The sequence below is a fragment of the Ochotona princeps genome, chromosome 10 (assembly GCF_030435755.1).
Source record: "Ochotona princeps isolate mOchPri1 chromosome 10, mOchPri1.hap1, whole genome shotgun sequence".
NCBI lineage: Eukaryota > Metazoa > Chordata > Mammalia > Lagomorpha > Ochotonidae > Ochotona > Ochotona princeps.
In genome coordinates this window covers 49,739,963-49,765,964 of record NC_080841.1, presented here as the reverse complement: position 1 = coordinate 49,765,964, position 26,002 = coordinate 49,739,963, and the positions used below count along the sequence as shown (strand labels likewise).

Genomic DNA, 26,002 nt, shown 5'->3' with positions numbered 1-26,002 from the left:
GGCAGGGCTGGGCTGGGCCACAGCACCCACTGGTTTGCTGAAGATGGAGGGCAGAACAAATGGATCAACTACCCCAGTGAAACTTGACAGCAAGCTACTGGGCCAACAGAATCTCAGAGATGGACTATGTCAGCCAATCATCCTTGGAAGGATTTCTTCATCCTTGGAACAGCGATATCAACAGCATCTCAGAACTATCAAAACCACATAAGCAGAAACCTCAGAAAATCCTCCACAATTGGGATCCTGGGATGTCATCGTGTGGCAATTCCCTATCCCCCAGGTAATGTGGCAGTTGGCAGGCTAGATGTCTTGTATCCTTCTCTCCCCGAGATACAGGAAGAAGAAAAGGAAAATCTATAAGCAATGGTTTCACCCACTTTCCCTGATCCTTGACCCTTTCCACGCTGAGCAACGACATAAACATCATCAAAAATAAAATTAAAAAAAAAGAATGTCCAGAGAAGATGTATTCCTTAGCTTTAGTAAAAATAAGAGGCAACAATAGTTTCCAAATGAAAATATTTTCTGAAGAGATTTGTTAATGGAAAATGAAAATCAGAGTGTCACACGACAAGCCATTTAGCTCATAGAGTTTCAGATTGATGCCCATAAATCTATGAATGAGGCACTTATCTTTATAGCATCCATTAGGAAGGAAATAATACGGTTTGATTAACATTAAAATTGTGTTACATGGAGCTATCAAAAGACTTCACTTCTAAGACAAGGGAAAATTATTTATTTATATGTAGTCTAACTAAAAGCTAATGAGTTATATTAGGAAAAAGAATGAAAATATGGAAAAATCATAGCTGAAAATCCTTACAGGTACAGTTTTTTCAAATCAGATTAAACTGACAGTGGGGCTTAAAAAATCCTTTTTGTTCTTTTTCTAAAATTCTTGTTAAAATATTTGAGATTTCATAACAAAGATTACATGTTAAATTGTACTGAAAACAACATTTGAAACCCCAAGATAGTGAACTTGACAACTCTCCCAAAGAAATCAGTGATAGGCAGTTTTAAGTATTTCTGCAACTACTGGTTTCACTTACAAAGGTCAGAAAAGGAAGTTGCAAGGACAGTGGCCTGAAATTAAAACTAAAGAGGCAAGGATTTCAGTTTATTTCAAAACTACATTTCAAACTTACTAAGTGGCTTTCAACGATATATACAACAACGTAATTATACACAATAACAAAGTCAATTCTGAGGAATAAAACTACTCAATTGATTCAAGACACGTAAAATCTCAGCAGTCTTCAACTGGAGCCATAGCAACCTAATCAAAGTCCCCACAATCTTTCCTAGAACAACACTACTCCCAGAGCCAGCATGTGCTTTAGTGAATTAAGCTGCCACCTGCTACACTGGCATTCCATATGGGTACCAGTACCATTTACTGATCTAGCTTCCTGCCAATGTGCCTGGGAAAGCAGAAGAAAATGGTTCTAGTGCTTGGATCTGTGCCACCCTTGCAGGAGTTTGGATGGAGTTCCTAGTTCCTGACTTCAGCCTGGCCTTGGCTGTTGCAGCTATTTGAAGAATGAACTGGCAGATGGAAAACTTCTCTCACTGTCTGTCCATCACTCTTCCTTCAAATATGTAAATAAATGCAAGGTTTTTGTTTTGTTTTAGTTAAGAACACTACCCCGCCCCCCAGATGCATTACTTCCTGCTTGCACTTAAGGAAACCAGATTAGACAGGAGCTTCCAGGAACTGTTTCTACTGCTAATGGACACAGCTTTATCAGTCTAAAGCCAAGAGGCACACAGAACACTCCTTGCCTCTTCTCTTCGGAGAGGATAGCAGGAGTATTTCAGAGCACAACCTGACATCTTTCTCCTAGCAGCAGTCAGGGCCTGATTATGAACTTCACTATGACTATAAATACAACCAGGACCTCTTGAGATCTACCGATTACATGAACATAAATACAAGTAAGTACTATTTCTGCTAGTCCTCTATCCAAACATTAATTGGTAAGAGGAGCACTTAAAAGGTTCTAAAGCTGACGACTGCCAACAAAATTAAATCTCTTACAAATTTTCATAGTCCAGTTCTCCTGCTTCCGACATTCTAACTCCCAACTCATCAGCAAGACTTTTTCAAACTCATTCTTTTGAAAAAAAAAAAAGTGCAAAGTTGTATCAGTGGAAGAGATCACAACTTAGCTACATATTGTGAATTATTAATTTCTACATTCTCCATCTGTCCTGGGAGATGTGAAAGAATTGCCTTGGTGACCGGGAGTGAGGAGCCACTCCCTGTGAAGCATCCATCTGTCTGTGAGTCAACAAGCTGAGACCAGGGCAGAGAAACAGAACAAGGAAACCAGAACAGGATAAGGGAAAACATGTGTTGGTCCAGACTTCACCAGACCACAGCCCGGATCAGGAGATTACTGTCACTCTTCACCCAAGATGATCCAAAGTTGGATCCAGCATGATCCAAAGTTAAACAAAGCCACCTCTGTCAGTAGCCAAGCACAGTAGAGAAAGTGGTTAAGCATACTATAGACAGAAATGTAAAGCAAAGCAAAAACCCCAGAGAAAACACTATCCTGATTCTCTGTTAGCCAACAAGCTAAGCTGAGGAACGCAGAAATTTTAAGAAAGCAGTTTCTGAAAGATCATTAATGATGCATTGGCACTGGCGAATCCAGGAGGTTGGCTAGACATTATGTGGCATACATGTAGCATTTTATTGGCATCCACGGAGAGGACTTGGACACCTGTCATCATCTACAAAGAAGTACTCATAGTCAATCTGGCAGAAGAATGGAGGTAAAATACCAACCCAATATAATCTGTATCTTTAATTGTAATTACCCACAAGAACAAATCTTACAGACAGAGGGCAATAAGCAAAGGCTGCCTACACACCATGCTTTCTCGGCTTCTGCACTGTTGCCATTTTGGACCTAATAATCCTTCATTATATAAGACAACGTGCATGTTTAACAGCATCCCTGACTGCTAACCACGGGATGCCTACAGCACTACCCTCCACCTCCAACTATGACAATCAAAAATATTTCTAGATCTGTCTGCTTGGCAGTAAATCTGCCGTATAAATATTACACACAAGACATAATGCTAAAAATTATTATATATGTGTGTGCAGTGAACTCCTCTTTGTATTCTTCTGTATTATTTGAAATATTTTATAATACACATGGGGAAAAAAAAGACAAATCACCGTAGTTGAGCATCATTGATTTAAATCAATAAAACCGAGACAGCCAGAGTGCAGCCATAAGGTGAGACTTCCCCTCACATCTACATTACTACAGTGTGTTGTAACTATAGCTATCCCTTGAAAAATGTGCACAAAAGTGAGATATCCTGCCACAGTGTTGGTGGCAGGCAGGGCACAATCCGACACTGAGGAGATACTTATAAAACAGGTGCCAATAAAGGTGCTATGGCCATGGTATTTGAGAATTTGTATTCAGCTAATTTTTATACCAAGAAATAGTACTTTCCTAAAAGGTTGTATTAAACACTCAGGTGGGTTTTGGTGAAGTTCCACCAGTTCAAGGCTGCTTTGGCAAGAGCACTAGTGCTTTTCAGTCTACCTTCTCTACTTTCGAATTCTGTGAACAGTTATCCTCAAGTAAAAATGGAGAAAACATTAGCACAAACTGGTGATGTGATCAGAACATGTCTTCAGACATCCGAGTAGAGAATACAATAACCTCAATGTGTCTATCACTTGAAAACAACTTAATCTATTGTCTGTCTGAGAACATGTAAAGGTATGCTGACAGTTTTGTAACAGTGAACTACAGTTTTGGTTCTGGATGATCCCAGGGTTACCATTTACTGTTAATATTCTTTTCTGGTTGCTACAAACTGGCTTTTGTTTATCTCACCTCAGCGGCTGGAAGGAAAAATTGAGATTCTACTGGCTTTTTTATTCTGTAAGAGAAAAGATCATAAAAGTTAAATCTATAAATAAGTATGTAAAAAGTGAATATAATTAATTGGAACTGTATCAGCATAAAAATTTTGGCTATTTATATATATGTTTATGCAGAATATTTCAAAAACATCATGGAAAATGAGTTTATTGTGATGTAAATATTCCAGCAGTCCCTGAGTAGCTTTACATAATACATGTTTTCCACTTATTTTTTTTTAAAAGACTTACTTATTTTTATTTGAAAGGCAGAGTTACAGAGAGAAGAGGAGACACAGAGAGAAGTCTTCCACCTGCTGCTTCACTCTCTAAATGGCCACAAAGGCCAATCCAAAGCCAGAGCCAGGAGTTTCCTCCAGGACTCCCGTGTGGGTGCAGGGACCCAAGGACTTGGGCCATCCTCTGCTGCTGTCCCAGACACATTAGCAGGAAGCTGGATGGGAAGTGGAGCAGTCTGGACTCGTTGATGTCAGTGCTGTAGGGGGAAGTTTTACAGGCTACACCACAGCACTGGCACCAATTTTCCACAAACTTTCGGAAGTACTCTTGTATACACTGTATATGGTAAAGATTATTAAAAATTTGAGGAAACATTTGAGACAATAAAAAAATAAGGAACAAAGAAAGATCTTTTATTGATAAATCAGAGAAAAAGAACTTTTACTACAGTTACCCGCAGTGTTTTAAGTATGACAACGGTCCAGATGAGATCAGTGCTGGCTAACATGCTTATGAGATTATTGGCTAGTAAACTTAACACAGCCCTTGCACAGATGTGAGCTCCTGCTAGCAAGAGAACACTTGGCAGAATCTATCAGTTATACACCGAAGAAACACAGAACATCAATGTGCGGTGTTCTCAAACTACATCGATCTGTGAAAGACACAAGATTGCCCTCAAGACTATGCAACATCTTCCCATATCCACCCTCTCACTTACTCCACACCTAGTTTCACTCCTTTCTCTTCTTTCCAAAAGACACTATATCAGGATGTATTATTCATGTGGTCCAATAAGGGATATTAACAATCCTGGCAGCAAGATCGGAATTTGGTGGGAGAGACCAGGCTTCTTTAAAACCAGATATCCTTAAACATCAGAGGAAGAGAGGGAGGTAAGCGAAAATGGGGTTAGAGGAGTATAGAAGCAAAGAAGAACACAGCAAGAAAAAGAATGGAAATGTTTTCAGAAAAAAGTTAACCGGCCAGTTTGGCTATAAGCCTCAACATTTGCTAGTATCTTGCTCTGACTCCATCACACATTTTGTCATTTGCCTGGCTTCCAAAGGCAGTAATTCTTAACTATTTATTTTTTTTAACAGATGAGGAAACAGGAACTCAAGTTTATTAATTTGCCTGAGATTACATAGATGGTCATTTGCCAAACAACAGTAAGTTCAGTGACTTCACTCTTAGCTTACAGTCTCTGCCCTGATTTCACCAGACTTCCCCCTCCCCCCACATATTTAATCTAGATGTGGAAACACCAAAATGTTTGAAAGAGAAAAGCAGGAATGGGATGGGGGGTGGGCATTCAAAATGTGTATAGAAAAGAAATGATGTGTTCCTGTCTTACTATAAGTTCATTTCTTTTTCACCACCCACCAAAAGTAGCTAGGAACTGGGTGGATGTTCACAGGCACTGTGGATATAGCTGTCTCCATGCCCAGCCCTGCAAAAATACATGGGACCTGATTCTGATAGTACAATTAGGACACTGCATTCCCAGTCTTTTCTCTCCTTTCTTATACCAGATGCCAACTCTCAAGTGTGGAGAATTTAAAACAGAGTCTATATTCTCTGTCATTCTGGTTCGTCTTGCCGTGTTTTTCCTGTAAACTAGTTTAATACATACTTTATGGTCTTGTGCAATATTTTGCATATAAAACAGGAAGGGCATCTGCAATTTTTTTTTCTGGTTATAAATGTAGTTTTCAGCCATCCTGTGCAACTACAGAGTAAATTAACACCCAACAATACTGCCAGGAGTCTTCCTGAATAATTCCAGTTGATATAAGAATGCGCCCATATTTTATTACACTGGGAAGTTGCTACATAAATTTTGTAGGAATGTTACAAAGATAGGCAAGAAGTCATCACTTTTTTGTAACATAACTCTCTTTCTTTTCAGGATTTTGTTATTTATTTGAAGTCAGAATTGCACAAAGAGATGAGATCTGGGGCTGGGCTAAATTGAGGCCAGGAGCTAGGCGCTCACGTGGGTGCAGAGGCCCAAGTACTTGGATGATTTTCCATTGCTTTTTCCAGGCCAGTAGAAGGGAGCTGGAAGTGGGGCAGCTGAGACAGGAACCGGTACCTATATGGGATACCCAAGCTGTCGGTGGCAGCTTTACTTGCTATGCCACAACACTGGCCCTAGATTTCTCATTTTATTTACTTTTGTCTATTTTTTTAAAAAAATTATTACTTCAAAGGTAGATTTACAGAAAGGAGAGACATTAGAATTCTCATTTTAAAAGAGGAGTATTTAATCCCTCCAATTGCTCACCGAGGGGACACAGACAACATAAAATCAGAGCTACATTCAGAAAGCTTATATGGTGACTGCAACTGCAAGGTGCAATAGCAACGCTGAGGGTAAGCATGGAGTATGCAAATGGGCTTCCTATTTCCATGGCTTCTCTAGGCTCACCAGAACCCAGAACAAGAGAAGGATCACACCCTAGTTTTTAGAAGAGCAAGGACCAAGGAAGTAAACTGTGACTTGTTTTCCACATCGGCAGTCAAGTTCTTCATATCATTATAACGATATCAGCATTGTATTTAAAGTAATGAAGAAAGCTTATAATAATTGTAAGAATTATGAAAAACTATGAAAGTATTTTATAGTTATACGTGGCTACTTCCTGATTGAACATAAATGAAAGGTTATCAGAAATGATGTACAGATATTTTGAAGCCAGAGGGCTAATTATGACCAAAGATGAAAAAACTATTTATTGGTTACACAGCATGCTAATCCTCTACATGTGGTGCCGGCTTCCCACATGGCATTTGTTCACATCACAGCTGCTCCGTTTCCAGTCCACCTCCCTGTGTATAGCCTGGGAAGGCAGTAGAGGATAGCACAGGTGGTTGGGATCCTGTACCCAGGTGGGAGACCAGGAGGAGGTTCCTGACTTCTGGCTTTGGCTGTTACGGCCATTTGGGGAGTCAACCAGCAGATGGAAGAGCTCTCACAAAAATATGTAAATCTTTAAACAAATCAGCTAACTGCAATTTAGGAAAGTATTGGTAGATAGATGAAACAAAGAAACCAATAAAACCAAACTAAGACAAAATGAAAGAACATAAAACTGCTTTCTACCTTATTGTACAGTTACGCAAGCCTAAAGTTATGAGGCACAACACCATAATAATAAAGTTACACAAATGAAACAACTTCACCATACTCTGTATTCAGGAACAAAACACCCTACCTTCAAGGGCATTATCCTACGTGGTAGTAGTAACTTACATTTGTGAAGAGCTTATTCTTGTGCTTAAGTTCAGGGTTAATTCTATTTTGTTTTCTTCTGAATCTACTGTATATAAAGTAACATGTAAGAACAAATTGCTACTAATTAAGTAAAATATCCTGAAAATCCAGGAAAATTCTATTTCTTGTTTCTTAGATGAAATGACTAAAACCATTTTTCAAATTTTCAACTTTCTAAATCTCCTGCACTTACATGAGGTACAGGGTTTTCATCACCTTTTACAGTTACCACTGGATGAAGATGAATATACCTAAATTCACACAATCCTCACTGGTGAAATGTGGGTTCAGAAAAGGGTCAAAGGAGAAATGACATTAGGAGAAACCAACAAAAGTAAACATCCCTTCATGGTCCACACTGTTGGACAAAATCACTCCCATCATGTTGCACAGTAATTTTCTTATTTCTCAATAAAAAAAGTCAGTAGTCCTTGTTTCTTGAAGAGCTCTTGAAACATCTAACAGCTGACAAAGGTGCTAAAAGCCTTCCTCAGTTTTGTAACACTGATAACCCCAAATCCAAGTCCTGGGCAGACAGACTTTCTAATCTCAGAAAGCCACCACTTGGCTGCAAGTAACAGAGCATCCACTGTAGTAGGGAACATTTTTGCTCTTGCTTTCTACCCTACTAATCTGGAATTACAGTTGTGTCACTCCTCCAGTGATCCAGAGGTTCCACGGGGGCCTGACTCTGTGGTCTTCCTTGTTCGCCTTCCCAGCACCCATAGCCTGACACTGAATTAATATTTGCTGAACATGGTTCTAGATGCTTTAAAAAAAAGAAAAAGTTTTCAAGCTTTGGTCATTACCTACAGGGTTATAAAAGTGTAACAAAATAGAAAATACCAGAACTAGTGGAATAAAGCTTCTTGGATGCAATTTCTCTTCAGGTGGGTTTGTGATTAGAATGGATTTCTGATTGTGGGTAATAGTTTGAAGCAACACGAAAACCAGTGTTTGTGTAGTTATTTCACTAATGATTCTGCAGACAGAAGTGTGATTTCTAGAGATTATGTGTCTTTTCTAAGACGGCAGCGCTAACAAGAACCGACATCACTGACAGATAATCACTCAACGCATAACATATTGAGAAATTCTGAATTAACAATAGGTTTCAATCACAGTAATTATGACTTGATTGACAAAGAATCACGTGTTTTGAAGGCTGATAGGCTTGCATTTAAATTTAACTCTTCCATTTGCCATTTGCAAAATAAGAATATTCGTCAAACTGTTTTTCCTTTAAAGGACTTATTGTATGGAATAAGCCTAAACCACAATCACTGGGAGATGGTGTGTTAGCTATTAGTGCCTATCTCCTTTAGTTCTAGAATCCATATTCAGTCAACTATACCATTACTGCATGTGTAAAACCCGTGAGCCCGGTATGTAGTGGATTACAAAGTAAAACTGAGGGATTGTGCAAAAGTGGCACGGCTCAGTTCCAGGACTTCCTGCTGACCTCTGCTGAGAAAGTTGTCCAAGGTGGTGCCATCTGGAGTGGATCCATGTCACCCAGAAACCAAAGGAAGCCACTCCGCTTATTCCTAACAAACCAAGAGAACTATTTCACCCTCGTCAAAGATCAGAGTGATGCCCATCTTCTTCCTCCACAGCCTGGCTGGGGCTGAACGCAGGTGTCGGATAACGCACCCGGTCAGCTCCTCCCGCCCTGGGCCCCGGGCACCTAGAGGGGCTGAGGCACCGAGGTTCGGAGCAACTCACCCCGGAGACTCCGCTGATAGTGCCCCAGAATCTCCTCCAGGGAAGAGGTCCCTGGGGACTTCGCCATGCAGACACTGTGGGCCCAGAAGTGCGAGTTACGTGAGGGTATCGTCCAGTGTTCTCCAGTCCAAGAACAACAGGCCTAGCAACCGGCTAACGCCCGCCAGCTTCCTGCCGTGCTGTCACTGGGGAGCGTGGAACCCGGGACGGAGCTCGTGGGGGGCTCTTTCCACCCTCTGGCCCTAGTAGTGCACTTCGGGAGCTGTAGTTCTACTGCTTCGGGCTCCACGAGCCCCGACAATGCCAAGAACTTTCCAGCTATACTACAACTCCCAGAGAGCACCGCGCTGCAGGCGCTGGCTTGGGCGGCTTGGCGACCAGAGCCGGTTGCCAGGAGACGGGGTTGAGGGCTCCTCCCTATTCCTTTAACCCCGCCCGGTGTAGTCCCGCCTTGAACCTATCCTTCAGTTGTCTGGGCCACCCCACTGACAGAAAGGACTCACTGAAGGCCTGGACGCTTCCCGCTTTACTCAATGTGCAACTGATCTCTGGGGGCTTCTCTAGACCGTGCTTCACTTCCGACATTTATCCAAACGCTCCAGTGCTTACGAAAAGCAAACGTCCACTCTTCTCGACAGCCTAGTTCGTGAAGCCGGTCGACACTACAACTCCTAGCATGCCGGGCAAGCCGACCCCCTCCTGCCGTTGGCGCACTGCCCGCCGGGAACTGTAGTCCCGCTTGGCTGCGGTCTCCCTCCTCCCGCTGCAGCCGGGATCCTCTCCATTGTTCCCGCTGGTCTTTGGGGACACGCCTGCGCAGTGGGCAGCAGGAAAGGCGTGCGGGGGAGACCCTCCGCACAACCCCCTTTCATTGTCTGGGTCTAGCGCCTGCGCAGTACGAGATCGTTGGGCCCGGGCTGGAGGAGGGGACCAGGCCCCGGCACCTCGCCCTTTGCCGAGGCGCCTGCGCAGTCAGCCGCCGCTCTTTGCCGTTACCGCTATGTGTGGGGCGTGTGTGGAATAACGTTATTGCCCAGCGGCGCTGAGGGGCCGGCAGCTCGACTGCGGCGGCCACGGGGTGGAGGGGAGGACGGCGTGCCAGAGACTCCCGGGACGCGGCGCGCCCCGCCTCCCCCGTCCTGTCCCTCTCTTCACCGTGAGGGGTAAGTGATGCGCTCGGCTGCCTCGGGATCTAGACGACGCGGCCGCCTCTGCTTTCCCACATCCTTCTGGGATTGGCGCCGGAGTGGTGTGTGGGGGAGATTCGGGGCGCGCCCCCTTCCCCAGGCGCGGCTAGGTTGTGGGGTGGGGTGTGCAGGGGCACCTCAGGCCTGGCTGCCGAGGGAGAGCCTTCCCGGAAGCCCCGCGCTGCGGCGGCGTCGCCACCCCCATCGCCCCCGACCCCGGGGTTCGGAGGGGCCGTGCTCCCTGCCCCCACCCGCGATCACGTCCCGCGTCGCTCCTCTAGGCCCCCCAGTCCCTCCTGTCCTGCAGCCGACACCCCGGCTTTGCCTTGGCGCTGGTCTCCGCCTCCCCGAAGTGGATGGAATCTTGGTCGGCTCCCTCCCTGCTTTGTGTAGCCCTACCCCCACCATGGCTGGAGCAGTTTGCAAAGGGTGCAGGCGGAGCATTGCGAGGACTGGCTGCAAGGCACTGGGAAGGGATTTTTTTTTTTTCCTTTTTATTTTTTAAACCCCTATGGGAGCAAGCAGCTCTCAGGGCCCTCGCCCTTTTGTTGTGTGGTTAGCTCGGGCGAGGGCCCCTTGGGCTCGCTGGGAGGGTGTCATGCACCCTGGCTGGCGACTGCACCCGGCCGCGTAGGCTCTGTCCGGCTGGCTTGTAAACCCCGGGGAGGAGAGTGACTTCCTGTTGGCTTCATTGTCCTGAAATTCAAATGTAGCTTTTTTGGTCCACGTCTCTTCCATTTTTTTTTTTCCTGCAAGGGGAAGCCAGGGCGGGAAGACAGAGAGATCTGTATCCCAGGTCACAGCATCTCTGCTTAGCGGTGGTTTTGGGTAGAGTTGGTTTATTTTGCTGAAGGGTGTGAGGGAGACATGAGCTGTGCCTGCTGGAGTCCGGGCACTGTCAAGGGATCAATGTGCAATTACTCGATGACGATGACGGCGAAGGATGGGCTCGAAGCAGCCTGGCGGCGAGGCGGCTGTGTATCAGGGAAGTGAACCAGCAGATTTTTTTTTTTCCTGTGGGTGGATATTGCTTGCACAGTCCCAAGGGAATGGATGAGGAGACATCTTTCTCTTTATACGTTTTGAGCAATCAGAACAAAACAAAAATAGGGCTGTTGCGTTTGCTTCTGAAGTTGTTATCCCGTTTTTAGCTGTTTCGTGAAAATTGAGCCGTTTGGGAGGAATTGGGTGAAGCAGATGGGTACATGTGATTGGAAACGCATCCTTTAAAATGATTTGCTTGTTGAGACTACGGTGCTTGTGACCGCTTGCCGGCGTTTCTGCTTAAAACCAGCGCCAAGACAGAATGAAGTAGCCTGGGGGAGGAGGTGGAGGTGTAAGAGGGAGTGACAGTTTAAATACGGTTTCTAGGTCTTCACGGAGGCAGCCCTCAAAGCCAGAAATTCAGCTGTGAAATTATTTTGTATCTTCCGGGTTTTTAAAGTACAAGCAGGACTGGTTTTGGTTCTTCCTAACTGTATAGAAACCAGGATTTTTGTGTTTTCAAACAAGTGGCCCCATGAGTTTAGTGAAGACACCTAAACTCATTGATTTGTGTGCCCTAGCAAGTGAATCCAAGATTTGTTCTTTAGCTGGGATCTTTTCTGTGCGCCCGAGCCCACCACCCTGAGAACATATAAGGAAAGCTTCTGTACTTTGTGAGTTGTGTATCAGTGCCTATAAACGAGGTTCTCACTGTTGTGTTAGTCTAGCCCTTGTTTTTGTGGTGTAGAGGCCCTAATTCCACAGAAGTGGAATTTTAGTTTTACAAAATAACTCACTGGTAAGGAAAAACGCCCTACCATTTCTTTTCATAGAGTGCAAAACTGCTGGAAAGTCTTCCCTACTACTTACTGGTATTTGTATTTTAATATAACTTCTTGAAATTTAATAGTATTTCATAATAGTATGACTAACAATAAACTGTTAAAGTAATATTTCCACATACTAAAAATCTATAAAGCTTTTCTATAATTAATACATTTTATTATTTTCAACTTACAGGCTACCTTTTGAGATGTCAGGTTTATGTTTTTTGTTGGGTTGACTATCAGATGCATTTTTTTTTGTTGACTTAATTTTTGATCCTTGAATTCTACAGAGCAGCTTAATAAATATTTTCTTTAGATTGTATTTTACTTCAAGTTCAATTTAAGAAGCATCTATCAAAAAGACAGTATGAGGAATCATATTCAAACTTTATGTACATTTTGCTGGTAAATGTCATGGTGTTCTAAAATTATTTTGTATGGAAATTAGTAGTCTGCATGTTTCCTATCTTAATATTAGAATAGTGAATTTTATCTTGTAAACATATTATGTAAATGTATAGATATGAATGTACTTTTAAGAACCATGCTTCCTGATTTGTTTCATTTGCATGGAGTATCAGTTTCATGTTCCTTTATATTTACTGAAAAAAGGTTTTTTGTTATTTTTATAAAAATCAGATAATACTTGTACTAAATACTGTATATGTAAGGTTTTGTCAACATGTCTTTTAACTCCACAAAATCTATTCCTGGAAATGTTTTTTATTATTGTGATAGATGTGTAATGATTTTTTTCTTCTGTATCTTAAATATCTTGTGATTAAATGATGTAACCTAGTAAATATCCAAGTGAAACTGTGATATTTAATTACCAACTAAAATATCTGTGCATTTGGAGATTATTCTGTTGTTGTAATGAAAGAGTAGCTGCGTGCCATCTGAAAAATTATTGGCAAGCAGATAATATTGGCTGGAGTACGAAATGCTGATCTGCTTCAGGAAGGAATTTGTTTACTCTGAATAGGAAGAAATCTCAGAGCATCTTTACTCCATTACATTTTGTTAGTAACAAGATTTTTTTTAATTATTAAATTTCTTCATTAATTACATTGTGTTGTAATTTCATAGGAACTGGGATTCTCCCCACACTTCCCCACACCCTCCCCCCATGGAGGGTTCCTCCACCTTAGTAACAAGATTTTTAATGATCAACTACCCTTGGTGAAATGGGATTTGATTAATTTACTCAAAATATTTCATGGTGCATTCAGCAGGGAGAGCCTTCGAGAGAGGAGAAATGAGAAAACATCTGGTAGAGTCGATTTACTGTCCACGTTAGTTAAAATGGTTGTACAACAGGTTTTTTTTCGCTTTGTTTTTTTAGCAAAAGTAAGTAACATGCATGGTGTGTCACTGATAAGACCCATTTTTCTGTGAGAGGTAAAGGAGACCAACAGAAATGCAAGGTTAAAGAAAAGCTGGTAAAAATGACTGTCTCTGAACAAGGGTTGCACAAAGAAATCAAAGAAGTCCATGAATTCCTTGTTTAGATTTCACAAACCAATGAAGCATAGCATAGCGCAAGTCATTTGTTAGATATATCAGTAATTAATAAATGATCTAGAAAGTGTTGTCTTTTGGGATGTGATATTTATTGAACAAATGAATAACAGGTATCATAGACTGAGTAAGTTCCAGGCACTGTGTGTGTGTTTGCATGTGTTTTATTTATCCAACAGTCTTATAAGATAAAGTTTTTTTTAAATTTAAAGTTGTTGCCTATGTGTCACATGTCACTAGGTGGTAGAGCCTGTAACAGAACTTTTGTCACTTTGGGTTACCCCAAAGTTTTGTTCATCAAAGCTAGACGGGCAACATTAATCCCTTATTCTGTTTCATAAAGTTTTAGAGTTGAAGGCCACTGTGTCATGTAACATGCCATTCAGTACTAATATCTGTGAGATGTTCCTAAATTCTGCCTTTATGTGAACACTCCCATGAGTATAAGACATTTTATTGAACTTTCACAAAGTTTAATAGATCTTACTTGGATTGAACTGGCGTCTGCTTTACTATATACTGGTTGTAGTTCTGTCTTTAGCAGCAAGACACATGAAGGTTTTTCTTGTTAAGTCCTTGTCAGGTTTTCACTCTTTGTCTTTAAAGGATTATTTTATTTATTTAAAATATGGAGCGGGAGGAATAAACACAGCGATCTTCCATGTGCTGGTTCACTCTCCAAATGGCTGCAGTGGAGGCTGGAGCTGCCAGGAACTCTTTCCAAGTCTCTGGATGTGTGGTGATAGGGTTCCCTAGCCCTTGGGCTGTCATCTGCTGCTCTCCTGTGATTATTAGCAGGCAGCAACATCTGAATTGGAGCAGCTGGAATTTAAACCAGAGCTCCCATTTGGGAGTGTCCAAACAACAGATTCACCTGCTGCACCACACCAGCCCCATTGTCATCTTTGTAAATAACATTACAGCACCTACAACTTCATCATCAGTTTGCTCAGTGCTGCAATTTATGTTCTGGTTTCCATATTTAATTCTGCAGGTATGATAGGAATGTAGAGTATGAATGAGTGGGATCCCATATCAGCCTGGTTGGAGTTCCAGTTGCTTCACTTCCAATCCAGCTTCCTGTGAACATGCCTGGGAAAGCAACAGAAAATGACTTGGTGCCTGCTTTCACTTGGCCCAGTCCTGACTATTGAGTCCATTTGAGGAATGAACCAGCAGATTAAAGATGCTTTTTTCTGTGTCCTTGTCTCTCCTGACACTCTGCCTTACAAATAATAAATAAATAAGTCCTTAGAAAAATAGCAACAGTAATGTCTTTACAAAACCTAACCAAGGAAAGGAGAAGAAAAGACCCTATGCCTGACAGAGACTCAAGTCCTTGGGCCATGTTTCTGTGCTTTCCCAGGCACATTAGCAGGGAGCTGACTTGGAAGCAGAGCAGGAACAACTCTTCTGGCACTCCCATGCAGAAAGCTGGGATTACAAGTGAAAGCTTAACTGGACAAGCCACAATGCTGGCTGCTGTACTTCTGCTTTTCTAATGTTAAAGTGAGAATGGCCTTTCTTTGTGAAATGGTGGTTGTTAGTAGTTGGTAAATTTTCTTTGATATTGTTAGGTTTTGATTTCATCTTAGTAAACCAATAAAAAGTCAATAACCTTATATTGGTTCTGGATCTTTGAAAAGTTTGTCTAGAAACCACTGATGTAGTCAGTATGAAACAGTATTTCTCTATTTTGCTAGATCTCACTCACTTACGTTGACCCCCTCTTAAATTCTGTCACCTTCAGTACAGCCGTAGTTAACATATGTTGATGTTACCTTGACTCATGATGCTGTCATCTATAGGACTGAGCAGCTTCCATTCCTGGATGTTTTACATCTACAGATTGAATAAGCCCGACCAGTTACGTCTTCATCCTAGCCATGTTCTGAGTATAGCCAAGGACAAAGCCATGCAGGTTTATAAATAGAATAAATGTTGCATAAATAAAATATGCTGGGGGAGAGGGAAGTTGATGCAAACAGAATTAAAAGTTCTTTAAGTCTTTTTGTTTTATTGAAGAAGAGAACCATTATATTCTCTGGTAGTAAAGGAAATGGGTGATATAGTCTAATGGGAGATCTGGTAATTATATGATTATATGATATAAAGTTAAAATACTTGCTAGGAAAAAAAAGGATGTAGAGGTATAGTGAGTGATGGAAGCATATTTCAATGGTGCAGAATTTTTTTTAAATTAAGTAAGTGAAGGATGCTTTTACTATTGTAGCTTATCTGATTTACAACTCCCAATTCAACAAGTAACTTTCCAATATTATGTGTGCTCCCAATGAGTTGCTTTCAATTGAAACAAATAAAAATTATTTTAAAACAAAACTGTTTTAACCCACCTCCTTTTTTAGGCACAAAAGGTGATATCTTTTTACAGTATCCTGCATATTAAGGGTTACTATTTTAGAATGGTTAGGTAGGACATTTGTCTATGAAGGTGACATTTAATTGAAAATTGCATTATGTTGAGAAGCAAGCATTGTGAACATCTGGGTGGAGAGTATTCCACGCAGGGGCTGTGACTCCCAGAGTGAATTGAATGAATCTAGAAAACAAAGAGGCCACAGTGGATGGTGGTGAGTGAGCAAAAGTAAGAGGAGAAAATGAGGTGGGGGTAGAAATTGTATTGATTTTATTTAAGTGCTGTGAGAGTTAATGGGAATACTTTAGAGCTGCAGAGTGACTAAAGAATTAGATTATATTTTGAAAGGAAGCCTCTGGCTAGTTTGTGGAAGACAGACTTCAAAGGGGTGGAGGGGGGAGAGCTAAGTAATCATTGATCTAGACCAAGAGATGATAATGGCTTAGGGACCCTGGAGATAATGGTGAAGGATACCAGGTTTGTGTCTAAAAGGTCAAGAGTTTGGGATTGGTAAAGTTCTAAGTAGGCAGATGTATGTGTAAATCAAGATGTCAGAGGAGAATTTGGAATGAAGAAAACCAAATTCCCAGTATCACCAGAAGATTGGAGGAGGGGGCAAGTAGGGAAGTAGCTGGACTGAGAAGAGGTCCAAGGTTTGAGACTGGTAGTCTCCAGCTTTCAGTTTGACAAGAAAGGGAACTCTCAAGGAAGACTGTGAGAAAGTGACCAGGACAGTAATAAGGAGGCTGGGGAACGTGGTGTCCTAAGACCCAAGGACAGGAGTTACTGTAGAGATAGGGAATAAGAAGTCACCTGTGTCACTTTTTGTCACATAAATACTTGTTATACCAGGTAATATTCTTGTTCCTTGTAAAAGGTCTCTGAATAAAAAAAAACAGCTTCATTAGATCTCTCTTCATTTTGGTTTAATTAATAAGTATGTTAAATTAATCTCCTCTGGAAACTACATCAAAGCCCAGGACTAAGTTTTACTTTTAAGTATTGCTATTTCCTAGAGGAAGAGTAGGCATGACTGCTGCTGCTACTGAGATTTGAACAAAAGGGGCAATGCTGTTCAGAAAGAACATATTGCAAAACATTGCCTTATCGTCACTAATTGTGCAATATTGAGCACATCGCTTAATATTAGAAACTCAAGAATCTCCTTCCGTTGCTGTTTCAAGCGTGACACCAACTCCGTAGTGTTAAAGACATATCCTACGGCTAGGATGACAAAGAAAAGTATCCTCATTCTAACTTTACAGCTGTGATTGCCTCTTGATGAACAGTTTTACACATCATTCCTCAATTTTTGGAGATTGAGAAAAGAACTAGGAGGAATAGAACAGTGGGCTTCCAAGTAGTGCTTTTCTGTAATCCTAAACTCATCCTTTTATTCTAGATAGAGTACCTACATAAAAATATAGCAGAAAAAAAAAGCAGCAGGAAGCAGACCTTTGATTTTTCTTTAGGGCAGGGAGGAGAGTTTTGTTTTCTTCTTTCCTTCCTTCCTTCCTTTCTTCCTTCCTTCCTTTTTTAAAAGATGCATTCACCTTTTATCTGAAAGGCACATTTACAGAGGGAAGGAAAAAAAGAGAAAAATCCAATTTTCTATCCACTGGTTCCCCTCTCCTTTCTGGCCACAAAGGCTGGACCTGGGCTGGTCCTAAGCCAGGAGCCAGAACCTGCTTTCTGATCTCCTACATGGGTGCATGGGCCCAAGGATCCTGTGCTTTCCTGGGCTTTAAGCTGGAGACTTGGGTCGAAAGTGGAGCAGTCAGAGCATGAACCGATGCCCATATGGGATGCAAGTGCTGCAGGCGGAGCATTAGCTTGCTATTCTCTCATGTAGGCCTCAAGCTTTCCTTTTTAAACTGACTTTTATGTTTTCCTCAAAAGGAGTTATACTGGATAAAGTTCGTTGGAAGATTGGTCCCATTATATGGATTAGTAAAAATACAGATTCAAAGTTTAGGGATTGTTCAGTAGTTCTGAACTTAAGGCAGCCAACTACAAACCAGGTTAAGGAAACCAGAGGATCAGAGGGATAACTTGTTTGATGTTGCAAAGTGGGAAATATTTACTTTGGTGAAAAACAGTGTTGCAAAGAGAAGACTTTTCTGTGGCAAGCTTTTTAATGCAATAGGACCTAACTTCAAATATTTACATTGTGAGCCGACTGTTGCCTTGGTTGCTCAATACATACTTAAAATTGATACATAAGGCATTTCAATTTAAATGATACTTAGTGAAGTTTTTTTTTTTTTTTAATTATTTTGTTTTTACCCGAAAGCCAGAGTTACACAGAGCGAGAGGGAATAAGTGAGAGAGAGATCTTCCATCTGCTATTTCATTCCCCACATGGCCGCAACAGCCAGAACTGGGCCAGTATGAAGATGGAAACTAGGAAGTTCTTCTGGTTCTCCCACATGGGTGGCTGGGCCAGAGGCTTTCCCATGCCATAATCAGAGAGCTGGATCAGAAGTAGAGCAGGTGGGACATGAATCCACACGCCATATGGGCTGCAAGCACCAAAGGAGGAGGATTAGTCTGCCATAGTACCAGCCCTGCTACTTTGGTTTTTTAAATAGTTTTCCTTTTTCACAATGTTAACTCTTGTCTAGTGCAGAGAATTGAAGAAATACTATCAAGTCCATGAGAATACACTGTTAGAATCCCATTAATTAGTGACACTGTTGCATCTTGTAGTCTGTAATTTAGTGACATTATTAACATCATGATGCTCAACTTTCTGATTTTAATTTTTATTGGTGTGAAGACTCCATGTTATCAGTTTACTTAAGTTATAGTTTATGCAAATTAAGGGTGTTTCTAAAATTGTAAGCAATGCTGCAGTGGCTGTGTCTATTTCTGTGCAAATCATTGGGTTTATTTATTATTACTTTTTTGACTCAAAGAACTTAGATGTGTCAGATACAGATACAAATGAAGAATTCTAAAGGCTTTTAAAAAGGTTTAAATGAAATTACCTCTCTCTCCCCCAGTTGCATACAAATATACATTTCTACTACTATTGTGCAAAATGAGGTGTTTCACTAGCCCTTGAACGATCCAGGATTATTTATCTTTTAAATATTTTTCCAACTTAATAATAATAGGAAAACCTTACTTAAATTTTATCCAGGGCCCAGCGTGGTGGCCTAGCAGCTAAAGTCCTCGCCTTGAACGTGCCAGGATCCCATATGGGTGCTGGCTCTAATCCCAGCAGTCCAGCTTCCCATCCAGCTCCCTGCTTGTGGGCTGGGAAAGCAGTCAAGGACAGCCCAAAGCCTTGGGACCCTGCACCCTCATGGGAGACCTGGAGGAAGTTCCTGGCTCCTGGCTTCGGATCGGCTCAGCTCTAGTCATTGTGTTCAGTTGGGGAGTTAATCTTCAGATGGAATATCTTCCTCTCTGTCTCTGCTCCTCTCTGTATACTGACTTTGCAATAGAAATAATAAATCTAAAAAAAAGAAAAAGAAAAAGAAATATGGCATAAGGCCCAACATGATAGCCTAGCGGCTAAAGTCCTTGGCTTGCTTGTGTTGGGACCCCGTATGAACACTGGGTCATATCCCAGCTGCTCTGCTTCCCTTCCAGTTCCCTACTTATGGCCTGGGAAGGCAGTGGAGGATAGTCCAAAGCCTTGGGACCATGCACCTGCATGGGAGACCTGGAAGAAGTTCGTGGCTCCTGGCTTTGGAACAACTCAACTCCCGTCTTTGTGTTTACTTGAAGAGTGGAACGTTGAGTGGAAGATCTTTCTCTCTGTGTCTCCTCTCTGTAAATCTAACCTTCCAATAAAAAAATAATTTAAAAATCTTAAAAAAGAAAAAAAAAAATACGCTACATTTTTTATGTTTAACACAGCCCAAAGAAACCACTCTTCTGTTAAAAGATGTAGAAAAGATGTAGGAGATACAATTGGATGCCAGTTCATATTCTGGCTGATCCGCTTCTGATCCAGCTCCCTGTTTGTGAACTGGGAAAGCAGTGGAAAATACCTCAAGTTCTTGGACCTTACACACACACTGGTGACCCAGAAAAAGCTCCTGACTCCTGGCTTTGGATTGGCTCAACTCTGACTGTTGCGACCATTTGGGGAGTGAACCAGTGGATGGTAGATCTCAGTCTCTCCTTCTCTGTAAATCTACCTTTTAATTAAATATTTTCTAAAAAGGAAAATAACTTGATTTTATTACCATTGAGCCATTCCCATGCCCCTTCTCCCAGCTCGTGGCTGCTACCTTTCTTTCTGTCTCCATCATTGTGACAGTTCTTAGTTACCTCATTTAATTGGAATCATACAATATTTATCTTTTTGCGACTGGTTTATTTCTGTTTGGTTGTGTTTCATCCATATATCAAAATTCCCTTCCTTTTAAAGAATGAGTTAGGCTCCACTGTGTATGTGTATATATATTCTACATTTTCGTTATGCACGTGGACACTGTACTGTTTACAGTTGTTAGCTACTCGCACCAGTAATCTTTTTATTTATTTTAGCTACCTTTTGCCCTTAAAATAATAGGAACTCTTTTACAAATGAAATAATATATTAAAAATGAAAAAGCAAGTTATGCCTATGGGCTTCTTTTTTTAATAAAATTTCTGTGTTTCACCTCAGAAATAATTACATTCTAAAATTTTTGCACTGAATTGTTATATACTGCATGATCCTCTGGTAGTAGCCACCCTAGGCATCTGTAATCTGTAAAAACTCATGTGAAAGAATAAACTTATGGATAGTGCAGCAGCTGAAATGATTATTTAAAATTTCTAGCCAAAAGCAAGACTTGATTGCTTAATTTACCAAATTATGTAGAAGACATAATAATGCTTTAATAAACTTTATTCTGCATATTTATATGCTATAAGTGTGGAATATTTAAAACTGCTTTTAATGTAAATAGTCATGTGATATCTGTTTGTGTAGAGCTGCACTGCCTAGAATAGCCGCTAACCATGTATGAATATTTAAATTTTATCTCTTCAGTTGTGTTATTTATATTTCAAATTCTCAGTAGTTAACACATGGCTGTTGCCTAATGTATCAGTAGCTATAGAGCATTTCTCGCAGCATAATTTTACTGCACAGTGCTAGTGTATTAATAAACATGAAAATTTAACACTAATTAGTAAAATATTATATAAAAAGGTATATTTGTGACATGGACATAAAATATTCTTACTTACAAGTATTGAAACTTCTTAGCTACTTCATACTAGGATGATTGCATTCAGCTGACATGTGTTACACTGATGCTGTGAGAGATGGTTTATACCCGTCTCACAAACAGTTACTGTATTAACAGAACCATTCGTAAAGGCTGAGACAGTGATATGCTAAAATTAAGTACAGAGAAATGGCAGAAATAGAAATTGTTGTCATAGAATGGGCTAAGAACAGTGAAGCAAAAATATTTGCCTGCAGAGTCTCACAGGCCCTTAACTAATGAACTCATGGCTGAGGAAATGCAGTGGAAAATGGCCGAGCTCCCTGTGTCCCTGCACACATGTGAGAAACGCAGATGAAACTTTTGACTTTGGCCTCACCCGATCTTGACTGTTGAACCATCTGGGAAATGAACCAACAGATGGAATCTCCCTCTCTGTAACTTTTCACATCAATCAATTCATGAATGTTTAAAGTTTTTTAAAAAAAGTTTACTGAATCACTGTTTTTCCTATTAGCTTTTCAACTCTAGGGTTATCTTTTCAAAATAAATAAGAGTCAGATATAGAATATGTGGCTTGATACTTTGCATGTTACCACCCTCTTGGTGAGAAATGGTTTTTAGCATCAATATTCAGGTTTATTGTAAATTGTGTTTTTCTTGATATGTACTTGCTTTCTTTGCAGCTTTTCAAAACAATTCACAACATTTGTGGCAGATGATAAAAGTAGCATTTGGAGCACTTATTCCAAAATAATCATAAGTATTTCCCTTATATTGAATTTATTCACATGAGCACTCAATCAGTAGCTTGGTAGCTACCCAGAAAAAGCACAGCTGTGGAGGTATTTTGGGAGTAACTATACAAATGGGGGTGGAGATTGAAAACAAATTGCTCCCAAGTGTATGCTTCATTATCTGTCCCAGATCAAATGCACTTTTGGATGTTTTAAGTACATGACATTTTCCTCAGAGAGACCTCCCTGAGCCATCCACCCTAAAAATGTTACCTCATCCTGTTTTCTTTGTTTTTCTTTGTTCTTCCTTTCTATTGACACCAATACTTTTTAAAATTTTTCTTCACTAATCCAGCTGTTTGTGTATTTTCATTTCTTTGAGAATAGGGACTCTTTCTGTCCTGACCCTAAACTGTCTGGAATGTATGATGTCTAGTACCCATGAACAAAGACAAATGTATTAATTCATTTTGTAGTGCTCTGTAAAATAGAGTCCTCTGCTGTAATTGGTATAAACTGTTCATGTCAATTTTCTAGAACTTACAGAATTACCGTAATTAGAAATAGTATGTGTGTATATAAAGTAGCATTATGGATGCACACATACACACATGTAGGAATTTCAGGTTTTTGAAGCTGAGACTAGAGCATTATTTCAGTTTAAATACTTTGAAATCCATTATATAGCTTTTTCAAAAACACATATTTTCATGAACTTTTTGAAGACTCCCTCATCTGGCACATGGTTAGTGGTTACTAAATACTACCTATTGTGAGTAAAAGGATACAGGAATTGTGTCTTTTTGCTTTCAAATTATGATCTATATCTTATCGGGTCCTGAATTACTGCAATATTTAATCTACACCATATTTGGCTTCAGATGTTTAGCTGAAATGCAAGCTTGGCTATTTCTTTTTCACTTTCCAAAATGTATGACATCAGATAACATAGGTTTGTAGAGTTTCGAGGGTATTTTCTACTAGGGCTGTGTAGGAGGAGAATTGTGAAATAGAAATCCTGAATCATTTAAAATATTTTCCATTTTTCAGTACTTGGTATGCTGAGTAAAATCAATAGGACAGTTTATGCAATGAGTTATTCATTCTAGTTTAGAAGCTTTCTTACTGGTTCAAAGGATGATTTTAAAAGGGGAAATTTACGACTTTCTCCTTTGATGAAATTTTCCTTTTTTATGTTAGGAAAATCAAATCTATCCCCTACTATTACTAGTTCAGGAAATAGAGCAAGTCCATGGACCGGTTCCATGGAGATCATTGTCACCGTTTCATGCCTTACAGTACCAGGCAAAAGTTGTCACATGGATGCGTAAGTAGATAATATTTTACTAAAGTCAGAACTGGCCAGGTGAAAGGAAAGCATTTCTTACCATCTACAATGATAGCTTTCTTAAATATGAGGCAAGCTCCTTCTCTTTCTACAATAACAGAGGTTGTTGGGTGACAGGTATTCTCTGCAAAGCCATCTGGTTATGACTCAGCCAGCTGATTGCCAAAGCATAAGAATAGGTTGCCCTGAACATGTGTTAAAGTAACTGCATCCACTTGTTATCATTTATGTAATAGGTTTTTATTTCTTTCTCAAACATGATAATGTGAATCAATTAGCTCTTCTATGAGTCATATGATACACTATTCTTTAATGATGTTTTTCATATATAAAGTCTAATATTTATTGTTTGCCTGTCTCTTAAGTCTGGTATTAAAGTAATTGAGATCAAATCCCTCTTACTATATTTTCTTAATTTAAATAGAACATGACTGTAAGCAGCACTTTTCGTTGCAAATAAAAGGAGTAAAACATAATATTGATATCTGGAATGTAATAGTTTTGTTTAACTACAAATCATGTTTTTTTCTTGTATGCTTGCTTTTCTTTTTATAAGAATTTAAAACTTCATATTAATATTTTAGTCTTATCTGGTCCTGGAATGAACTATGACCTATCAAGAGAGTAGGATTGTAGTGCTAATTGTGGCTAGATAAAAATGAAAATAAAACTGTGATGCCAGGTTGGTATTCATATCCATGTGATTTTCAAATGTCTGAGCTTTTTAAACATTTTATTTATTTATTTATTTATTTATTTATTTATTTATTTATTTATTTGAATGACAAAATTACTGAGGAGGAGATCTTCTACCTGCTAGTTCACTGCAAGTGTTCAGCCAACCCACGCCCAGTCACGGCCCTCATGAGTGCCATTGGGTATCTACTCACCCCCAGCCTTGGTTCTCATGCTTGCCAGCACTAACCTAGCAGGGGAATGAATGCCTGCAGTCCCACTAGCTAGGTGTATTCTCCGCCCAGGTGTTGTGTCTGCCAGGGGGTGCTGCCATCCAGCCTGACATGACTTGTACCCAGTCCTGACACTAGTCAGCTGATGCGGCAGACTAGCCTAGCTTGGCCTGCCTTTGACCAGCCTGCACACCAACCCTAGCTCTCACGTTTACCAGTGGAAGCAGCAGCCCAGTAAAGGAGTCCCTGAAATTGCCTTACCAGGTCTACTCCCAGCCCTGGCTCTTGTGTATGTTAGCAGGGCCCAGTCTGAGATGGTCCACCCCCAGTCTCAGCATTTGCCAGCAGATGTTAATAGCCTGGCTCAGGCTGGCCCATCCCCAGTCCCAGCTCTTACTGGCAGGTGTTGTAGTCTAGCCTGGCCTGGCCTGCGCCCCATCTCGTGCTGTGTATGTTGTGATTAACCCTGACTGCTCGTTCCAGTGTATGCTGTGGACTGACCCTGCCTGCCCTGTCCCCAAGACCCCATTTACATGTATGCCAGTGGGTGCTGTGGCCTGGCCTAGCCCAGTTTGTCTCCAGACCCAGCCCACACAAATGCTAAAGAGTGCTGCAGCCTTGCTTGGCCTGGCCCATCCCACCCCTAGGCCTGGCTCCTGTGCTCTCCAGCAGGATCTGCAGCCTAGTAAGGGAGTTCCCCAGGTTCTTCTACCAGGCTTCTCCCAGCCCTGGATCTTACACATGCTGGCAAGTGCAGTGGCCTTGCTTGGCAAGGTCTGTCCTCAGTCCTGGCTGTTGCATGTGCCTGCAGGTGCTGCAGCCTTGCACAGCACAACCTCCTCCCAGCCCCAGCTCCCATGAATGTCAGGTAGGTTCCTATCATGTGAGTTCTGTGGTCCAGCCTGGCCTGGCCCATCAGCACCCCAGCTTTCTATGCAAACCAGCGGGTGCTGCAGTCTCACAGAGGTGAGCCTTGAAGTCTTCTACAGAATCTGCCCCCAGATCTGGTTTTGTAGCATTCTGGAAGGTGCTTCAGTCCAGCCTGACATGACCCATACCTGCCGTGACACTAGCAAGTAGATACTGTGGTCTAGTCTAGCCAGGCATTACCAAATCCCCTCCCCACCACTCACCCCAACCCCAGCTTTTGCATGCATCAATGGGCAGTGGGTGATTCTATTTAACTCAGCCTAGATCTCCCACATGGGTCGATTCTTTGACTAACCCAGTCATTCCTTCAGTTCACCCCCTCTAAACCACTCCGTCTCAGCTCCCTTGCCTATCTGCAAATGCAGTAGCCTGGCCTGTGGAAGACTCCAGAAGTCATTCCTCCCTTGTCAAATGTGCCCTCTGCCACTGCCACTCCAATACACTCCCAGACCACCCTCAAGCAATCTGCAGCCTTCAAAACCCCCCCCCCCCCCCGCCGCCGCCTGGGGCCCTGGGTGACATGTCCCAGCCCAGAGAGAGAGAGAGAGAGAGAGAGAGAAAGAAAGAAGGAACAAAAGAAAGAGAGGAAGGAAGGAAGGAAGGAAGGAAGGAAGGAAGGAAGGAAGGAAGGAAGGAAGGAAGGAAGGAAAAGAAAGGAAAGGAAAGAAAGAGGCAACTATACTGGCATACTGGTATATTCACACAAGTTTGAAAGTAACCAGGCCCAGGATGCTCACCAGCTACTGACTGCTTCTCTCCCAGCAGTGTAACACTTGCCTGTGTACCAGGTAACCTAGGCAGTTGCCTACAGCCGGGGTCTAAGGTTTCTTGAAACTGAAACTGGCACAGGCTAG

At 41.3% G+C, this 26,002-nt stretch overlaps 2 protein-coding genes across 2 annotated transcripts in view; one reads left to right on the top strand and one right to left on the bottom strand.

The window, feature by feature from the left end:
- Positions 1-9,362, bottom strand: part of SDCCAG8 (SHH signaling and ciliogenesis regulator SDCCAG8) — a 221,153-nt gene extending 211,791 nt beyond the window's left edge. Inside the window, exon 1 of the mRNA XM_058669413.1 lies at positions 9,153-9,362. Within this exon, the coding sequence (XP_058525396.1) occupies positions 9,153-9,219 (67 nt within the window). The 5' untranslated portion in view covers positions 9,220-9,362. The remainder of the gene's footprint in view (positions 1-9,152) is intronic.
- Positions 9,363-9,596: 234 nt separating this feature from the next.
- CEP170 (centrosomal protein 170) overlaps positions 9,597-26,002 on the top strand; it is a 115,866-nt gene continuing 99,460 nt past the window's right edge. Inside the window, exon 1 of the mRNA XM_058669409.1 lies at positions 9,597-10,315. The gene's annotated coding sequence lies outside the window, so the exon portion shown is untranslated. The remainder of the gene's footprint in view (positions 10,316-26,002) is intronic.